Here is a 20,984-nt window from a genome sequence, read left to right on the forward strand (position 1 = left end):
AGGAAAGAAAGCTCGCTTTACCAACCGCGACATTGGACTGGATAATGACAATCCGATATATGTGAATGTGCACTTATGCCCCAGTCTGAAGAAGCTTCTAAGTATGGCAATAAAGCGTAAGAAGGAACACAAATGGAAGTCAGTGTGGACACAAAACGGAAAAATCCTTGCAAGGCAGTCCGATGGTTCTGAGATTGTACCCATTGCCCAAGAAGACGATCTTGCTAAGATATTTTCAGTACCACCTCATAGCCAACCACCCTAAGAAAACAAAAAATTGACAATGGAATATTACAATTTTGTTTTACCTCAAGCAGTTCCCTCTCCCTCTGCATCGTATACTTCAGCTCTGCACATTAATGCACGCTCCGCACCCGGAAAGCATGATAACATATCTTATCTCCTAAGTCAGTTTTCTTTTTCATATAACATAATAATGTTGACCGAGACATGGTATTATGATGAGGGCGACATACTTCATTTTGACAATTATAAGAGTTTTGTCATGAATCGTACTAACCGCAAAGGGGGTGGTGTTGCAATTTATGTTGAACCTACTCGGGATTACGAACTTCTCTCTGAATATTGTATTATTACCCCAGACTATGAAATCCTAACTTTAAAGCAGAACCTTGAACTAATAGCTGTTGTTTACCGCCCTCCACAGGGCAATTTTAGGGAGTTCATGAATTTTTTTGAAAACTTCTTGCAGTTTGTTTCCGATGGCAATTTTACGCTGATTTGTGGCGGTGATTTCAACACAGACGTTTGCAGTGATAGCTCGAATGCACAAGACTTTAACAACACTGTTTATTCAACTGGCTTTATTAACATAATTACATCGCCCACAAGAGTGACGGTTTCTTCTTCCACTTCTCTTGACCTTTTTATTACAAATATTGAAAACACCATTTCTCATGCCGGAACAATCGCGTTTGATATTAGTGATCACTGTCCAATCTTTATGTTCTACTGTAACCGACTTGGGCAGAGAACCTACAGACGAGACATAGTTACAGTTCAGTCCCTCTCTGAAGAGGCTCTCCTTTCTTTCGAAAGAGATATTGGTGCGCAGGACTGGTCAGTTATATATACAATTACTGATGTAAATGAAGCATATTTAAAATTCATGGAACTTTTTGTAAAACTATACACAATGCACTTACTTCCCTTTTAGAACTTTCAAGCCATCGAAAAGAGTTACGAAACCATGGATCACACCATACCTTCTCGGGATGATTAAAAAGAAAAATAAACTTTTCCATGCTTTCTTACGAACTCGGTTCCTGGCAACGTTAACAGAATTTAAGTCTTATAGAAATAGAGTAAATAAAGAACTTAGGCGCGCAAAAACTGCGTATTATGAACACCTGTTCTTTGATATCGTTAGCAAAAAACCACAAGTTGCATGGAAGGTGATAAATAATGTTTTAGGTCGCCAAAATAAACATGTTATTCCTGACAGAATAGTACACAATAACCGCGAGCTTATTGGTAAAGAACTGGCTGATCATTTCAATAAAGTGTTTGTCGATATTGCCGCAGAAGACAGCTGCCTTCCTCCTGTTCAGCCTACCGACAATAGCCCTGTAGAGAGTTTTGCTCTCCATTTAATAACTAAACATGAAATTTACAGCACATGTATGAATCTAAAGAACAGCAAAGCCCTGGATATAGATAACTTACAGATTACGCCCGTAAAACACGTTTTGCAGCATATCGTCCCGGTACTCGCATACATATTCAACCTTGTTATAGAAAAAGGTGTATTTCCTACTGCCATGAAGAGGTCTAGGGTATCCATCATATATAAAAGCGGGGATAAAAATGATGCGAGAAACTACAGACCAATATCTGTAATACCTGTTTTTTCAAAGGGTTTGGAAAAAATAATATCTGTACGATTAACCAAGTTTTTGGACACGCGTAACTTGCTCTCAGATAACCAGTTTGGATTTCGAAGGGGACGATCAACCGAATCTGCACTTCTATCACTTAAAGAATTTGTGTTGCAAAATATTGATCAAAAACTCTTTACACTTGGTCTCTTTATTGACTACAGTAAGGCTTTCGATTCTCTTGATCACAACATTTTAATATTTAAGCTCACACATTATGGCATTCGTGGCAAAGCTCTTGAATTACTTCGGTCATACTTAAAAAATAGGACTCAGTGTGTTCACCTTGGCAATCATAAATCTTCACCTCTACCAATATTAACTGGTGTACCACAAGGTAGCATCTTGGGCCCATTACTTTTCATCATCTATATAAACGATATTGCCCATATTGACGGGGGGGCTAAATTTATCGTGTACGCAGATGACAGCAGTATTTTGCTATCAGGCAGTGATGTTAATACTCTTATATCAAAGGGTAATAACATTCTTGAAAAATTAAACTTTTGGTCACGATCAAATAAGCTGAAGATCAACCCCTCAAAAACCAAAGCAGTTATTTTTCGCGCTAGAAATAAGTTAGTTAAAATTGAGCAAGATATCCGCTGCGAAGGCCAAATTATTGAGATTGTTGAAGAAATCAAGATACTTGGCATAACATTTAGTTCTCATCTTATGTGGGACTCTCACATAGATAACCTCTGCAAAAAGCTGTCAACAGTTACAGGGGCATTATCAAGTTGCCGTTCTTTTCTACCAACAAAAATAAAACTACAAGTCTACAATGCCTTGTTTGCCTCCTACACTAACTATTGCAATTTAGTTTGGTTGACTACATCACAAAGAAATGTCCAGAGGATATACGTACTCCAGAAAAAAAATATTCGTAACATCGCCAATATAGAGTTCCTGTCGTCAACAGCAGAATATTTTCAGTCCTACAATATAATTAGCATCAAACGTGCTTACGAGTTTCGAGTCCTGCGATCATTTTATTTAGCAATGATTCTTTCAGGCATTTCCTTAAGTCATTAGCCTCTTTAGAACTCAATAAAAACACTCATACACGGAACACTGATCCATGGTTCATACCTCGTTTCCGCACAAATTATAAAGTGCAAACACTTCAGCATAATCTTCCAGTCATTCTAAATAAATACAAACACATAACTAGGCCTACACTAAAACAGTTACTTGACCAATTCTTGTCCACATAGCTGTACCTTTATTTACAAATTATACCAGATGTGCACAAGTGTACTCATTTTAGCTATAATTGTATAATGTTGGTTTCGAGATTGTGTGTATTATGTGCCTTTTCCTAGATATATTACTGGTTAACTATTTGATGGATAGTTTGTTCATGCTATTATTTGCTTAGCCTTAATGTCTTTTATTTTTTTGTATGCCACATAATTGTATTTCTAAAACAATATGTGTAAATTTCCTTTGAAGTTATAATCGATACTTCGTTAATACTGTTTTCTGTAAAACTGGTGTCAAGCTCTAAAATGTCATTCTTGTTAATGTATGTTCTTGTTAATGTATATTTTTCTACTCAGCTATTATCCATGTTTGTAGTCATATACTGTGTGTTAAACATATTTTATTCTTCTTTCAATATTCTGCATCATAAGGTCATCACCTACTGCCTCGTTGGTGGTTTTATGGGCCTTTGTCAAGCTGTCAGGAACAGCTTTTTGCCTATGAATCCGCCAGAATCTTTCTGGAAAATAAAATGAATTGAATTGAATTGAATTGAACTGCTGGAAAGAGGAGCATTTATAGAGGAAAGGGAGTAGTAATGGGGTTTAGGCTGACAGATTGGACAACGCAACGACAGGGAACCTGTTAGCTGGGAGATCGAAGACGGGACGATGGCTTTTTGTGCAAATTCGAATACAATACATGTAATGGTTCAATTTTGCACTGACTTAAAGAGAGTAAAAAAATAATGAAATAAGTTTTTGGAAGTCAGAAAACAAAAAATATAACAATAATAATAATAATAATAATAATAATAATAATAATAATAATAATAATAATAATAATAATAATAATAATAATAATAATAATAATAATAATAATAATAATAATAATAATAATAATAATAAAGAAATAAAATTAAAGTTAGCATGGGAGTCGCTGCGTTTCCAGTAGAAAATTTTGAACAGCACAGCGCACACTCCTGTTCCTTCGTCCAAGCGAAGAAGCGCCAAAGGAAAGGACAACCGCAGTGGACACAGGCTGATCCAGCTGGTGAAACAGAATTTCTAATAGGCGCCTCCTCAAAGTAGAGAAGCGGCGGCAGAACAGCAGGTAGTATCCCAAGACCAGCAACATGGCGTAGAACGCGAAAAGGTTGGCGGCGGCGGCAATACACTACACCGACAGAAATAACTATATGGTAATGAAACTGTCGCAGCATACGCTGAAAACAAGCACAACTAGCCGCATATATCACAAACTCCCCAAATCCGCCCCCCCCCCCCCCCCCATGTCATTGCTCTGCAAGAGACGGAAACAAATCGCATTCATATCCGTGGTTATCACACGGCAGCCCTTACACCACGTACGGCAATCCTGACACTTGCATCCATGCCGGTGCTAGACCGCACACCGACAACCACGCCCGACAGCAAGGGCACTGAATATACGGCGATAGAGCTCAGCTCACCGGGACACACATATGGCCTCACTATTCTTAACGTAATACCACCTGGTGTTCTCAGGTGGCGCATGAAAGAGAAGACGTTGAAGTGTCTCGCGCTGGCTGGCTGCCGTATATGTCGTGGGATACCCGCGTCTTGTCCGTTGCGGATGCATGTAAATTATGACAAATTTTAGACGATGTTGCGCTCTGCCCTCGCGTCAGTTTCTAACATCGCCGAGGACTACCAGTCAACAAGCATATGATTGGGTATAGAGGAATGCCGTAAAAAGTCGGAGTTCCTGGTGCGGCCCTCCAAAGGGAATTCCTCTAATCATTAGTAAAACGCCGGCTGTGCGAGGGATTACAAGCGGAGGAAGGCAGCATGGAAAAAGCTTCTTTATAACCAATGCCAAAATAACTGGAAAGATTATAAATTCATAGCAGCCACCTTTAAACGCACAGTTTCTCGTGCGAAAGAGAAATATGACTAAGAACATTTTGATTATCTGAAAGTCGGGCAACCGACGTGCACTATTTGGCTTTTACGGTCTAGAAAACAGGTCCTGCCTTCTCGTCATTTACAGACATTAGTTATGTCACCTAAGGAAGCTATCGAGGCAGTTAAATCAATTGCCGCGAGCCTGCATAAGCGGTTCTCGTCTCTATTTCCTTTACGTCCCATGTTGTTTGCGCCAGTGACGCCAAATAATTATTTCGCTGAAGTTAATCTATCGGAGCTTTTTCAAGTTGTTCAGAGATTACCAGCTTCTGCTCCCGGTCCTGATGGTGTCACTTCAAAGATGCTCAAGATTCTATTTGAGGCGTCTCCCGACTCCTTGTTACACCTGGTCAACTATTCTATCAAACACACTTGGATCCCTTCTGAGTGGAAGCTGGCCAAGGTGACTCCTTTACTTAAAAACCAGGGTGGTGGCTATGAATTGAAAAATATTAGGCCTATTTCTCTAACATCAAACGTGGTGAAATTATTAGAATGGGTGTTACTTATTCGGATTTCTGCCTTCGTGGACCTCAGATCTATTCTGCGCCCGTGTCAACTCGGCTTCCGGGCACGATGTTCGATATAGAGCGCACATGTAGATCTTGAGAGTCGTATTCTCCTTGCTCGTCGTCAACGCCTGTATGCTGCTTTGGTTACGCTCGCCGTATCTAAAGCTTACGACAGTGTAGAGCATTCCATCCTAATACATAGGTTACAGCCACTCCAGTTTCCAGAATATTTAGTTGCTTGGATATCTGCATTTCTCTGTAACAGGGAATTCTTTTGCGTTCATAATGGTGTACAATCCGAGAGGTACAAACAAACGAGAGGTGTTCCGCAAGGAGCTGTCCTTTCGCCTGTGCTGTTTAATATTTTTCTGAGCTCCATTCCTCTTCACCTCCATGTTCGCACTTACGTCTATCCGGACGACATTGCATTTTTTGCGGCTGCGCCTGATGTACATTCTCTCAATGATCAATTGAAATCATTTTGAGTTCTCTTGAGCACTGGTTGAGCAGTTTACATCTCACATTAAATGTTAACAAGTGCGCCGTCCTTGTTTTTCCTCTACAGGATCCTGTTGTGGTCTCTCTTACATGTAAATTTCAACCAATACCTCAGGTTCAATTCCTAAGATACCTAGTCGTCATTTATGACGACAAACAAACCTGTCGGCATCACATTGACCATGTTTCTGTGAAAGGGGCTCGCGCCGCAGGCATGTTACGAAGGTTATGCAGTCACAGGTACGGTATGCGCAGGGATACGCTCCTAATGATTTACATATTGTATGTCAGGCCAATTTTAGAACTTGGCTCTGTGTTGTTTTTAGGCTCGGCATCATACAAACTTCGTCCTCTCATCCTTTTGGAGAGAGCTGATTCGGATGTGCCGTGGCGTCACCAAATTTGTGGCTACCAATGTGCTGTACCTTGAGGCCCGCATTCACCCCTGTCTTATCCCGATTTCACTTTCTAACTATGGAGACTTTGCTGAAAATCTATGAATCTAATTTTCGCCGTTCGCCACGCATTTTCTGTTGCCAGCCGACCTCTTTTTTTGGTGTCCACTGGCCTCGTTTTCATACCCCACAGGTTGTGTTCGTGCAAAGACAACTTGAGCCTTTAAACGTGCAGATTTACAACATTCTTCCAGCACTAAGCATTGGGTCCTCTGTCCACATTGTTTTCGACAACATTTGCCCTCAAAACACGAAACTTTTACCTCCCCGTATTCTAAATTAACTATTAGAAGATCATTTAAGATCCCTACCGACAAAAATTGGAATAGCAACCGACGCCTCTCAGTGCAACGAAAAGGCAGGGGTGGGAATTTTCTGTCCGAGTTTAAGCTGGTCCTTTTCGCTGCGCCTTCCGGATTTCACCCCTATTTTCCAAGCAGAGTTTCTGGCAGTAGTACTTGCTCTGCGCAAGCTTGATCCTTCTATTTCTGCAGTGGCAGTCATTACCGATTCTTTATCTTTGTGTTCGTCCCTCGCATCGCAAGTTGACTGTCCCACTTTAAGCACTTTTTTATCGCTCCTTCCTTCGCATTTGAGCCTTGTTCACTTGATATGGGTACCCAGTCACAGCAGCGTGACAGTAAATGAGATCGCGGATAACCTCGCAAAGGCTTCCCTAGGCGGCCCCGTTTTGCCCATCATCCCGGCTACAGCGTATATCACAGCATCTAGGTTCCGGCGACGATTTGAGTGTTATAGCTGAGCGAGTTCACGCGTCCGCTCCGCTCCGCCGGGAGCTAGAGAGCTACTGCGCACGCGCGGAAACGTTTGTCCCTGAGCGCGCAAGCGGAACAGTAAACATCAGTTTGCTCAAACTGTCCTTTATTGCCTTTATTTGTTCTGCTTGGGGAGAGCGCGGTGGGAAACATTTCTGTAATGGGGCACTAGCGGCATGCTCCCTGATTCCTCAAACAACTTTTTTGCTAATGGAAGAATTTGGAATGGTAGTTTTCAGAGATTCGCGGTAAAGAGAGGGCAGGCAGGTGGGATTCTCGGCAGCACAAAACAAAGTGAACAAGTACAGAGCAAGAGCATCAGCTCGCCAGCCATCGTTTCGACAAGGGGACTCGTGTTCGTCAGACGAAGACAGGCCCTCTTTTCGTTTTATTGGCCAGTGGAAAGAAGCTCCATCTCAATCTTTGTTCACTATGTTTTGAGTACCAGAAATGCTAGTTTCAGTAAACAGGAATGAGTGCTTTCGGGAATATTTTAGTGCATACAAGAAAAAGCTGTATACAGTCCTGATCTGAGTTTATTACGATCAGCAAGACCTCAGGGCATAGCCATGTTTACGATGAATAACCAGACAGCCAACCACCTGCTGCGTTTTTCACTGGCACGCACAATTACATGGTAATGCATAATCGTTTCCAAACTGCAAAACCAGATTGTTTCCATTAATAAGCACTGATGAGACAGCCTTATTTTTTAAAGCGAAAGCTTTATTAGCCTAGCGGCGCTGATTTAGCTGTGTCTGCACGAATGGCCTCAAACAGGAGGAGCGTAGCTGCGTAAGTAACCACGTGACCTACTACGTGGCTCGCAGCAGCTGCAGCCCTGCCCTCCGCTGTCGCCGCGGCCGCTGCGCGCTGCCTCTCCAGTGTGTCCCTATTGACGAAACAAGTAAGCAGGAAAGGACGTCCTCGAGAGTGGGTTCTCGCAGACGTCGGGCCGAGTCTGATCATCCGGTCGACAATGCCAACCGTGAGAGGGGTTTCGCAATCGAGAGGCAGCGTAAACGCGCTAATCGGGGAGCCGAAACCCATGAACCGATGAAGAGCGGGAGCTTCGAAAGCAAAGGAAATGCACATAACTGGCCCCCTGGGACAGTGCACACCTCAGACGCGCTTTAAGCTACGCGACGGTGATGAGATATATATGCGGGCTGCGTGCGTTAGCTGTGGCACCGTTGTGGCAGACACGCGGCACTGCAGCAATAGGCAGCAGCGTGACTTCACACTGGATATGTGAGCGTGACTTTTGCTTGCGTAACCAGGGTTAGCTGATCTAAGCCGCAGCCATTTCTTGCTCGCCCCGAGCCGAGTTAGACATTTCTCTAGCTTTCAACCCGAAGTCCGACCTTAGGGATGGCTGCACGGAAACGCCACGGTAACGCGACGAGACCTTGACGACTGCTGCGAGACCACGGTGCGCACCCTCGGTCACAGTTGTGCGCTGTGCACGTTTCCTTTTTCACCTTTATTTACTATTGTCCTTCCGATACCAGCGAAGGCCATAGGCAGCCTTGTACAAGCTGCTTGTCGTCAAAGGGCAACTGGTTGATCTCATTTGAAAATTGCGGCTCATAATTTCACGGGTTGCTTTTCATGCCGACATCAATATGCAACACGCAGTATAATCTAAGAATGCTTCCATTTTATGGGTCACTTTCGTAATACGCTCGCACTAGAAAACGAAATGGAACAAAACACCGCAGTCACTCAATTGTGGGCATTAGTGTCGCTACTTTCCCATGACACCCCAATAATTCGAAGCAGTGAAACACTTGGGTGTGCAGTCCGCGTCGTGCCCGCAGGCAGGTCGTGCACCTAGAAACAAATTGCACGTGTGCACCTTGCCCTGAAGTCAGAGAGTCAATCTCGGGCACCAACTATGAAGGCTAGCCCACATACAATCAACACTTCACTCTTTTACACAACGATAAGTACTGTACATTTGCGTTCATTTCAACTTGCAGCGCATGCGGTAATGCGCGGGGAGGAGCATGTATGCACCTGCCATGGTAGCGCACCACTGAACTGACTATCACTCGCGTAAAGTGTAAGTATCTCGGCTCCAGAAACGGCAATGCGACGAAGTGTTCCACCAGTGAAATAGGTCTGGGAGCACCGATGTCTTGCTGAAAGAGCCGCTGTGCAGCTTGCGGCAGAGGGCGCAGTAGGTGTAGTAATTCCAAGGCTTGACCCGGTACTTGTTTTTCCATTTGAAGAAGCTGCTGTAGAGGGCGAAGCTACGGGCCACCTTCTTAAGGTATAGCGCCAGATCCTTCGGGGTCTTGAAGCTCAGGGCGTCGATGAAGGAACCCGGTGGTGCTGCATGGCTGTAGTTGGCCCCACCGAACACCACGGGGACGATGTCGCACTTGAGCAGCTTGAACAGCTTCTCTGTGACGTAATCCTTGCAGATGCAGTTCTCGAAGGACAAGTAGAAGTAGTAGCTTTGGGCAAGAAAACGGTGGCAATCGGTTTTTCCTTCAAGCGGGCAGCGTTTGTCGCCGCATTGGCCGTATACGTCGACGTGGATGTGCTTGCGCAGCTCGTGCACGAAGTGCTCACGCTTGCCCGACGTGTTGCAGCTGCTGACAGCCCAGGCGGCCATCTTAGACTTGCCTTTCCAGAGGCGCTCCAGGGTTTTCTTGGAGTACTTATGACGGCGATGTTTCCTGACCTTGAGCTTGCCATAGGGGTCTAGGACGTCCGAATCAAGCCTGCGTTGTGTAGAAGGAACAAAAATAGAACAAACAGACAAAAGACATTAGTTGTAATTTCTGCCTTTACTCGCAAAATTAACTCACAGCTTCTATTTTAAGTTTTAAGTTATAACGACTGCGCAAAAACAGAGAGCGAAGTTGTACAGCTCAGTACAAAGAATATCAAAAATGTGCGCTCAAGAAAAGCTGGACGGGTCAAACTCCGTCAGTTTTCAGTTCCAGTTTCAGTTTATTTCCCAAAAAAAGTACAGGGCATGTAAGAGGTGTGGCGAGGGTGACGGGATAAAAGCTGCGTCAAGGGCAGCTTGACTGGCCCCGTCTCCCTGAACAACATGGCGGTAAGCAGTACAGTTCGGAAGTACATAAAATATATATGATGGGAAGAATAACAAGGAACAATGGAAAAAAATATATGAACAAGATAAGTGCAAAAACAGTGAATCAGTGCATTAGTTAAAAATACAATCAAATTTTACAATACGGGTTAGTCAATAATGTCGAATAATTTTTTCTTGGTTACAACCCGCAGCTGTTCTGCCGTCAGCTTATATTTGTTTAGTGTACTAGGCAGTCTGTTTCGAAGCATCTGGAGAGCGTAGTTAGTACGTGGTCGCGGAACGTGCCAATGTTCATGGTGGCAGGCGGAGAGAGATGACGTGTTAATCTGCAAGTTTGCAACGGCTCGTAATGTTGTTATGTCTTTATGGATTTCAGACTTCAAGGATGCCAGCAACTGTCGCTCATAGAGCGTAGAAAGTTTAGTAATCTTGTATTTAAGGAATAGGTCGGAAGTGTGGGCATTATATGGAGAGCTTGAAATGGCTCGAACTGCATTTTTTTGTAATGTAACCAATTTATTTAGTGATTTCTTGGTTGCATTACCCCAAACCAGATGACAATACAATAGATGAGGTGCAAAACGCGTGTTATAGAGCATTAGTTTTCGGGGGACGGGTAGAAAATGTACTTTTCTCAATATACCTAATGCTTTGCACAGTTTAGTTTGTATGTTTTCGGCGTTAAAATCCCATTGCATATTTTCATCAAAAACGACACCCAGGGATTTTGCTGATGAAGAAAATTCTATTTCAGTATTATCGAACTTCTGTAGATTAATGCGAAAATTTGTTTGTTTAGCTTGAAAGAGAACTGCTTTTGATTTGGAAAAGTTTATTTTTAGGTTATTAGTGCTTTCTTGACATAGTTTTGGTATAAGAGTAGAAGGTACACAAATGATTAAGGTCGACATCGGAAAGTTTTTTCATTTCATTGTAGATAGGAAATTCTGCGCAGGTTGCAGTGAAAATTGCTCAGGGCAAGAAGAGGCAGTGCAGAAAATACGAGCCCTGTTTTTTTTGTTTTTGTTTTTTTTTTTGAAGAATATTGTGGCGAAGAACACGGAGCTGGCAGTGGCGTAGGACGGAGCTCTCGCGCTAGGCCAGCGGCCATTAAATCATCTCATAGCCATCGATCAACCCGTCTTATTCGTCGGCTGCGCGTTACGTAACATTTGGCGTGAGGTGCGGAGTTCATCCCCATTCTGGTCCTGGAGCTGCGACGCATGCGTCAGCCGTGGTCGTCGGCCGTGAGTTCTTGGCCTGCGTTGCCCGGCTCTTCCCCAGCCTTCTAGACCCGAACCAATCTCGCCGTTGTTCCCCCGCCCCGTCCGCCGCCCAGGCCACTCGACACGACAAACTAAACCTGACGCATGGACCCGACCCCCCGATCCGAGACTCTGCCCACACGTGACGACACCATTCCCCTGCCCATGCCGTTCGGCGCGTGCTGGGGCCTCGGCCGTCGGCTCCTGGTGACATGCGGCTCGGAAGCTTGGCGGTCTAGGAATTGTTGAGCCCTCTCCTTCATCGTGGCAGCCAGCACCTCACCACTTTCTTCTTCATGTCCCACCATCCCCTGAAGCCCGATTTCGCGCGTCTGTTTGTCACCGATCGGGACGATCGCTCGGTGGCCCCGGGTAGTGTGACGAAGAAGACGAAACTGGCAGTGGCGCGGGACGAATCATTCAGCAATTTTTCTTGTATTCAATTCTCTAATCTTTTCGCTCGTTTATTTTTTCCAATTCATTTTTGTTCATTATTTTTTAATCTATAATTTCATCTTTAATTCCTCTGAATTCTTACCCAAAGTTAAATCATTTGCTTGGCAACCAAAGGTAATCCATTAGCTTGGCACCAATTTACCTTCTTTGGGCTCTCCTCACGGAACCCTGGCCAATCCCCCATAAAGGTATGCGCCATGCCACCAAGGCAACAACCACAACAACGGTGCGCTCGCGCTAGGCCAGCTGAAATTAAATCAACTCATAGCCATCGGTCAACTCGTCTCATTCCTCGGCTGGCCGTCACGTAACAATAATATGGCATTCGTTCTGGGAATATACATCTAAACTGACGCCTTTGCATCTGTGCACCGAGTTACTTTCGAAGGTATGAATTAATTATGACCCGTACGGATTCGAACCCTATGGGATTATGAACTGGATTTGGTGCGCTTACTTTTTTTTTGGCTTGAACGTGGTCGCCAGGCCGGTATTTGGTTTACTGGCCTTTCGTTTGTTGCAGCCAAATTTGAATTTGTGTAAGCGGACATAATTATTTTGCGTGCTGGACCAAATCGTCAGCACCTTGCGTGGCGACGTCGTTTCCGCCCTGGAGGAACACTGCTTCGGCTTTATCGCGACCTTGCTGCCGTGAACCAGGCGAAAAGGCATGTGACCGGTAGCCTCTAGGTTTGCAGGGATGTATGCAAACGGGGCTTAATCGGCAGATCATCGCAGTTCTCATGCTGTCATCATTATCATTATCAGCCCGACTACGCCCACTGCAGGGGAAAGGCCTCTCCCAAATCTCCCCAATTAACCCTCTTTTTTGCCAGCTTTGGCCATCGTACCCCCGCAAACTTCTTAATCCACTTAACTTTCTGCCACCCACTGCTACACTTGCCTTCTCTTGGAATACACATCGTTACTCTTAAGGTGTAGCGGCCGCCGCGGTGGCCTAGTGGTTATGGTGCTCGGCTGCTGACCCGAAAGACGCGGGTTCGATCCCGGCCGCGGCGGCTGGAATTTCTTTGGAGGAGAAATTCTAGAGGCCCGTGTACTGTGCGATGTCAGTGCACGTTAAAGAACCCCAGGTGGTCGAAATTTCCGGAGCCCTCCACTACGGCGTCTCTCATAGCCTTAGTCGCTTTGGGACGTTAAACTCCATAAACCAAACCAAACCTTAATGTGTAGCGGTGTCACAAAATTCGGCGCATTTTAAAAACAAAGAAAAACCGCCGCGCGCACGGCGTCTCGCCGGCGCGAGCCCAACGGGAAAGAGGGAAAGCCCCCGCCGAGCTGGCCGAGCGCGTGCCTCTCTCTCCACCGCCACGGCGCGCGCCGAAGGAATGAGTCATCCACGCCGATTCCTCTAGAACATCCGAGTTGCTTCTATGGCTGACGGGGGTAAGAGGGGGAAGCCTTGCGTGCTCTAAGACATGTCCCCCTCCTCTGCACTCGGACATCGGCGACGCCGCCACGATGGCGCCACGCCAGAATACGCTCGAAACTTCGAGATGCGACCGCCGTACTCTGACCAATGGGGACGCGCGGCCAGTGAGAAGAGGGAAGGGAGACAGCACTGCCAATGCTGCGTGTATGTGCGCGCCTACTCTGGCGCGTAGAACAAACAGACGTGGAAGCGAGCCTATATAAGGAGGCGTTGGCCGCTATCAGTCAGTCCGGACCGCCGTTTAAGCTTCATCGAAGAGCGCCCGCTCGACTCCCGGGAAAACACCACTCGGCCAGCATCGGACCAACGAGGCAACGGTCGCCAGTCTGCGGGACGGCATCGTCGTGGAACTCTGGTCGTCGGACTGCCGCAGTGCCCGGTGAACAATTTGTGTTTTGTTTGTTTACCTCTCTCTCTTGTGTTAGTGCACTTTAGGTGCAATATTTCCTCTGTATTGTAGTCTCTTTCTAGAGTTTAACTTTGCACGAATTGCATTGTTTGTTAATCACTTGGTATGTGTTTGTACTAGTGTTTGTGAAACCCTCTGTATCGTCTCAATTGCTGTATAAACTTTGTTTTGTTTTGTGAACCTTTGGCTCCGACCCATTCTCTGGCTTGCGACCAGCGAAAGCTGGGCACCGAACGCCCAAAAACCTCTTGTCACTTGGTGGCTGGTCTCCGCTGAGCTTGCCACGCTGAGTCGAGGGCATCTCCTTCGAGTCCGAGACCGCTACCCCCACACGCTCTAAGGGTGTCTGGGAGCTTCCCACGTAAAAGTGCGCGAAGTCTGGGTGACAAGCGGTCATATTGCCTTCAGATTAAATGCTCTGCCCAAGCTCATTTCTTCCTCTTGATTTCGACTACAAAATCACTAACACCGCGTTTGTTCCTTCACCCCCTCTGCGCTCTTCGAGTCTCTTAATGTTACACCTATCATTTTTAAGCTCAATAGCTCGCTACGTGTTCCTCAATTTAAGCTGTACCGGCATAAGACAGCCGGCGGAGTGCGAGCATGCGCTGTGACGTCCGCTTTCAGTTGTTCATATTCATTTAACCTGACCACTTTATAAAACGCTTTGTCGCACGCATGTTGGATAATGTTTGAACATCACATAGCACTCCATCCTAAGCTATTATTAGGTGGTGACGAGCATTTGACGACATCATACATTATTTAAATAGAATTTTAGTCATCATATCAAAGGTCAATTTTTCTTGGTCAGCATTAATTTGTTGAAAAGGTTTGCTTTGTGGGGTTTAATATCCCAAAGGCTATGAGGTACGCCGTCGTGAAGGGCTCCAGAAAATTCAACCACATGGGATTCTTTAACCTGCACTGACATCGCATAGTACATGGGCCTCTAGAATTTCGCCTGCATCGACAGTCGGCCACCGCGGCCGGGATGGAACCGGCGTCTTTCGGGTCAACAGCCGAGCGCCGAAACCACTGAGCCACCGCAGCGGTCTTGTTGAAAAAGGTACCTTGCCACCGACCTCTTGCTTATAGCAGAGCACAGCTATTGTTTTCTATTCAAATTTTATATTTTACCCGAACTCTCTACAGCGCATTTGTGTCATATTTAGATTCAGTTTATTGATTCCTACTATTTTCACTGGATCTTTATTCTCATTTTTAATACACAGCATGTCAATCTTCCACCTCATTTCACCTGATACCGCACAGGGTTAAGTAAACTTTGTATTTGCGCTGTTTGGCCTCAGTCGCCCTCACGCCACTAAATAATAATTATAGTAAGTCAGCTAGAGGCAGGTTTGGCGAAAGTGCGTTCGCTAATGCAGTTGTAAGTAGGGAACATCTTGCGACTTCTTCGTGTGGTGCCGAGTGCGCCCCAACGAAAGCGCAACATCCTCTCAGGTCGGCCAATTCTATTTTCAAGTTCTTCCTATTGCTCATACCTTTACATGCTACCCTATCCTTATGACAGTTATGGTCAATTTGCTACTGAGCCTCGTATATGGCAGTGGTACGTCTAGGTACCGACTAGCGATGAAAAGCTATCGATAAATTGACTGTCGATTGTATTGACAGTTTTTGAAACTATTGATAGTAAAAGAAGACTACCGATAGTATTAGGATATTTTGCTAATGTTTGCTGTCGATAGTACTATCAATAGTATTGTAATTGCCTGCTACGGATATTACATAAAATTTTGCTATTACAGACTATCAATGTAACGCCCAGTAAATGGAGTTTCGCAACAAATTTTTGGCGAATGAAATCATTAGTCTCCGCTTCCAAAGTCCCAAATCTGGCTGCCACTTTATTCGTACTGAAAACTGTCCTGTGTTATACGAAACTGACGAAGTTAGTTATTAATGTTTATATTTTTCAGTTTCAAAATGCAATAAAAATTCGTTGCAGCGCATCTATATACACCTGTAACGGTTTTCTTTGATCTGGAATAGAACAGTTAGACGTGCTACTTATGTGTCGGCCAAGCATTCTCCAGCATCCCGGTGTGCTGCCTCATTCCACGTGTTCCCCTCATGAGCCGCAGTCCAAATTATTTCTACCTCTTCGTCGGGGCTTCTACCTTCGTGTGCCATCAAGAGGTAGGCCGACTCACAACAGATCCTGCCTCTAGAGAAATTCTTTATACCGAGTTCGGTGTAGCTGACCACGGTAGTGACGTTAGTCAACTACAGCCGCTATGACAGTTTCTTCTGCCACTAGGGGAGGAAGGTGGGAGTAAAAGAAGAAAGAGCGAAAGACGTGCCGTAGTGGAGGGCTCCGGAATAATCTTGATCACCTGGGGATCTTTATGGTGCACTGACATCGCACAGCACACGGCCGCCTCTTGCGTTTGGCCTCCATGGATGGAAGCGCTGCCACCACGGTAGGTTTCCAGCCGGGGAACTCCGACTCTGTAGCCGAGCGCCCTAACCACTGAGCCACCGCGGCGGGTCTCTTGAGAGGAGACTTTTACGCTTTTCTTGCTTTATTTCCTTGCACGTTTAAGCTTTTCTTTTGACTACACTTGCTTGCGTCTAAAAACCAGTTGTCGCTTGTGGTCGCGCTCTTGAGAGAGATTCTTACTGATCAGTGGCATTACCAACGCGCTACAAGACGACAATCGGAGTGTTTAAAAGCCCGAGTGCTAGAGCGGCAGAGAATTGGTGAAAAAGGCCGCAATCATCTCCGCGAAATTCTTGGCAAATCAGTGGAAATTATCGTAGTGAAACTTACAACCCGCTTTTTTTTTTTGAACGAAGGCTGTTTACAAAAGAGCACAGATTGTATACGTTTCTTTATCATGAAACGTTATTCTGGCTTTCAAGACAGGTTGAGGCTGTTGCATGCTACTGGCGGGGTTAGCCTTGCGAATTCTGCTGGGAACTGCTCCAACGCCGCGACACTTAAATTTCAAAACAAGGTCCATAGATCACGCACATGCCTTAGACCTGACTGATCTATACAGCTCTAAACACAAGCACTTATAACATTGAATAGTCAACTCCTGCTGTCAACATCTGGAGTCCAAATACGGGTCCTGCAGAAACTCTAAAAGAAGGCGTGAAGGCTTTTTCTACATGACTGGTTTCCGCGCGGCTAGACGATGTCCTGCAGGGAACTGTGAGGGGCTCCTGTATTTTTGAGGGACGCAAACAAATCACCGAGGAGAGCTCACCGGTAAGTAAAGGTCCAGTTTATGGTTCGCTTGAGGCCCTTGAACTTGTCGACTGGTGTGTGCCAAGGAGGCTCGAGGGACCAGAAGACCCATTTCTGGTACGGGGCCCGCTGTTTCGGCATGAGGCTCGGCTCCAGGTCATGGCCGTAGAAGACCACAGCGTCACTGATGTTCAACGACTGGCGGTCTTTCGTGATATAGCAGCGGTCGGGGCAATCTTTGGTCTGGAGGTTGGGATCTCCCCTGGTTAAGTCCGAAAACCAACTGCCATAAATTGTGGTCCAGAAGAGGATCCTCGGCAGATCAGGCTGTCCATCACGCTTTCTGCGGTGGAATGGGGTCCAAGCTCTGCGGACCACAGGGTTACCTGCGGAAAGTGACTGACGCGCTGAGCTTACAGAGAAGCGATTTAAAATTGACAGACCGTCAATCCAATCGATGCGTAAAGGGAACTGTTAGCATTGCGATTCCGGTTGTGAGACCGATTTCTGTTGAAATTAATTTACTCGCGGCGGTTGTGACCGGCCTGCCGGAGACGTCTGAGGGCCGGGGGCGACGGCGTTGCGTCGAATGCACGAAAATGTCATATCAAATGCGCATCGGCAAACGCTAGCTATGTACACAGCAAGTGCCAAGGGTGTGGTGTCAAACACACGCCAACAGATTACGCAATCCTCCTCACCCGCGAGGTCGCCTGCCTTCCCAGCCGGTCCTGATTTGTCGCGCTATTTCCTCCTCCTGGCTGTGCTCTGCCACTGCACCCTCCTCTTCAGATTCCCCCTCAAATATTTGCTCCTGTTAGGAACCGACTGATTCAGACGATTAAACGCAGCCGTGGAAAAACACAAAACACTAACATTACAAGAGAAACTAATTTACAGGGCTGGAATACATGTCGACTAAGATGCGATTATCGCTTGCACACAGTCGAGCACCGCACAAACACTGGTTCTCCTAGTCACTTTACCGCGTCCACACTGCTGCTTTCCTTGTTTCTCACGGCGGCTTTGAAAGCTGCGCACTTCAAAACACCGAAAGCACACAAATATACATAAACGAAACACAAGAACACGCAGAATTGAGCACATGTGCAGGGGCATTCCGCAAGACACGTCTGTGGGTCCTTGGGTCCAGTATTTGGCTCTCGATCGAGATCAGACGTCTTGCCGCGGGACCGAAAAAGCGCGCCGCCCGACTTACGAACTAAGGGGGCATTCGCCACTGCGATCATAAGACGGAGGGGAGCCTTGCTCGCAGAAACAAACATATATAAACATATACACGGACGCTCGCTAACAAGCGACCACACTTACGGAAACGAAAATATAAACGTAAAGGGCTCCCGCTTGCACTACTCTCCACTGCGGGCCGTAGCTTCACATGGCAACGACGATGACTTTTTGCGATGATGGCAATACTAGTGCAAATGCGTTAAAAATTTACAATTTCCCGTACCGGAGGTTTCTTTCACTACAACCTCTTTTGAATGCATAGATGCCTACATTAGGCTGCCTGTTTTTTTGTTGTTTTTTTTGTTCCGTCTGAAACTGCTTTCTCTTTGTTTTTCTTGGGTGCATACACTGCGCCCGGTCTCTTGACAAATAGCTCTTGCGATTTCTTCAATGTGCTTTCTGAACAACAGCACAGAAAAAATTCCGGAGCAGCTAGCGCCGTACGCACCTGTGGTGGCCCTCTTGAGTGTAATCTAGAAGAGTGCGGTGAGGGGCTAGTTGGTACGACATTATGAGAACAAAAGTAACTGCGCAAAAGGACGGGACAAGAGAAAGAGAACCACACTGGACAAACGCAAACTGCGCTTGTCCCGTGTGGTTCTCTTTCTCTTGTCCCGTCCTTTTGCGCAGTTACTTTTGTTCTCTTGAGTGTGGTGCTGTTGTCAGAGTCCTTTTGCGCCCTTCGCTCACCGGCGTAGAAGGATGTCATCACTGGGAGTGGCTCAGTGTAATTCCTGATGTCGTACAAAAAGAGCACGACATAGGCGAGCAGTGCAAGCACGATGAATCCGATAGCCAAAGGGTGCGGACGCGGCATTTATCTTCCAATTCCTCCGTCGCATACGGTGAGGGGTGCTGCTGCTGCTGCAAAAAAAAAAAAATCGCACCAGGCTGGTTGGGCCGGAGAATGGCCGTTCTTCACTGCCCAGAGATCAAGGCAGGCACAGAACACATTTTCTGCTGAAGTAACACTCTAAAAACATCTCCCTATTTCCTGGACCCTCCCCTCCTCTTCCTGGAGTACACATAAGGTTCCGTAGCGCAAAAACAGGGACAAGACAGAACACAAGCGCGATGGAACCTCGAAAGAATTGCCCACTAGACAGAACAATCCCCCTTCCTGTAGTACACAACTTCATTTTGTGGGTACGCTACCAGCTCCCTTCGGCGGGAAAATTTGACGAATCCAAGACGGCGGCCCCCATAGTACATCGATATAGCAACCCAACTGATGATTGATTGGTGACGTCATTAGTATATCGATTGGGTTATTGGTGACGTCACCGATTTTGTGACGTCATAATTAGATAGTCACACGACTGTGTTTAATCGCTTTTAACTCAGTACCTGATGAGGCATCATAAAACGAATTAGATATTTCGAATACGTATATGAGTAGAAAAGGTTAGACACCAAAATTAACTAATGAAGTTAATATTTATTTATGGTTATGCTTATATTTAATTGCTTATAATTAATTAACTCATAACGTCATCATCTAACAAATGTATATTCGTACCGGGCTAGATGAGTAGGACATATCAGACACCAATATCGTCTAATTAGGTTAATATTTACTTATGTTTAAGCTTAACATGGCGGCCATGTCGTCAGCACTCGGCACCTCACAATTTCATACCTCATGACGCCCGGGCACTACCGTCTTTCAGGTAAGGAAAAATTTCCTGAGGGGAAGATGCTGGGTCGACACCATGAACAATACCTTTGGAGCAAGCGAGCTGTTCCGGGATGAAGGCCTTCACCGGCAATAAGTAAAAAATTTTGCACTGGAGCAGGTCTGTGGCCCAAGCAATGTCAGAGGACTTGCAGACAATGCCTCTACGGCCGAACGGTCGCACCTCAGAGATCTGTAAATAGTAGTTGGTTAGAGACTTGAGCTGCTGCTGAAGAATTTTAGAGCTTTTCATCTTGATGATGCCCTCACCGATCAGAACGAGAGCAATAGGGATGACGTCAATTCTATTTTTCTGAAAAGATTCTAGCGGCAAGCTTTGGGTGCTGAAGCTGGCAAACCAGGCTTTCTACCCTCCGCCCGGGGAGGTCAGCGACATACCTGAGCGAAACACACCCTCAATTGCGCATTTACCGCGCCTACAGAACTAACCTTAGACCTGGCCAAATCCCCCCACGTAAAAAGGCCTCACCAGTGATGAGCACGCCGGCACCACCAAGACACCACAGTTGATCTCGCAGCCAGGTACCAGCAAGCAACCAAGCAGCCAAGCAGCAGTTAACGTCTTCTTCTTCTCCCCATGAAAATGGCACATGCCCACGCGGTGGGATTGGCCAAAGTACAGTGGTGAATGCCAAGGAGGTATATGTGTGCGGGAAAAAAAGTAAGTAGAATAGTAGAGTGACTGAAATTAGAAAATACATATGAATTGTTAAAATTTTTCAATAAATAAACCAATAAGATATACCAGGAATAAAATAAATACGCTTTTTGGATATGCGGTGGAATTTTATATGGAGTTAACAGGGTATTAGCGACCAGTTGCAGTGATGTAATTATGAAGGAAGCCACAAATAGTGGTTAACGAGA

The 20,984-nt window shown here is 45.6% G+C and overlaps 1 protein-coding gene across 3 annotated transcripts; it reads right to left on the bottom strand.

Moving 5' to 3' along the window:
- Positions 1-8,187: 8,187 nt before the first annotated feature.
- LOC149343476 (lewis-type alpha-(1,3)-fucosyltransferase-like) lies at positions 8,188-20,867 on the bottom strand. Of its 3 annotated transcripts, XM_089542406.1 has the most exons (5): positions 20,587-20,867; positions 20,145-20,289; positions 19,112-19,282; positions 17,190-17,556; positions 8,188-10,023 (listed from the first exon to the last, which is right to left on the bottom strand). In XM_089542406.1, exons 3-5 carry the CDS (start codon positions 19,236-19,238, stop codon positions 9,342-9,344), a joined length of 1,176 nt encoding a protein of 391 aa, XP_089398532.1. In that variant the 5' UTR covers positions 19,239-19,282; positions 20,145-20,289; positions 20,587-20,867; the 3' UTR covers positions 8,188-9,341. The 3 variants fall into 3 exon arrangements, with proteins under 3 accessions (XP_089398532.1, XP_089398534.1, XP_089398535.1); XM_089542408.1 differs by lacking the exon at positions 20,587-20,867 and having other exon boundaries at positions 20,145-20,293; XM_089542409.1 differs by lacking the exons at positions 19,112-19,282; positions 20,145-20,289; positions 20,587-20,867 and adding an exon at positions 18,870-18,982.
- Positions 20,868-20,984: the final 117 nt, after the last annotated feature.

This window comes from Amblyomma mixtum, chromosome 5 (assembly GCF_055824585.1).
Source record: "Amblyomma mixtum isolate Tamu chromosome 5, ASM5582458v1, whole genome shotgun sequence".
Lineage (NCBI taxonomy): Eukaryota > Metazoa > Arthropoda > Arachnida > Ixodida > Ixodidae > Amblyomma > Amblyomma mixtum.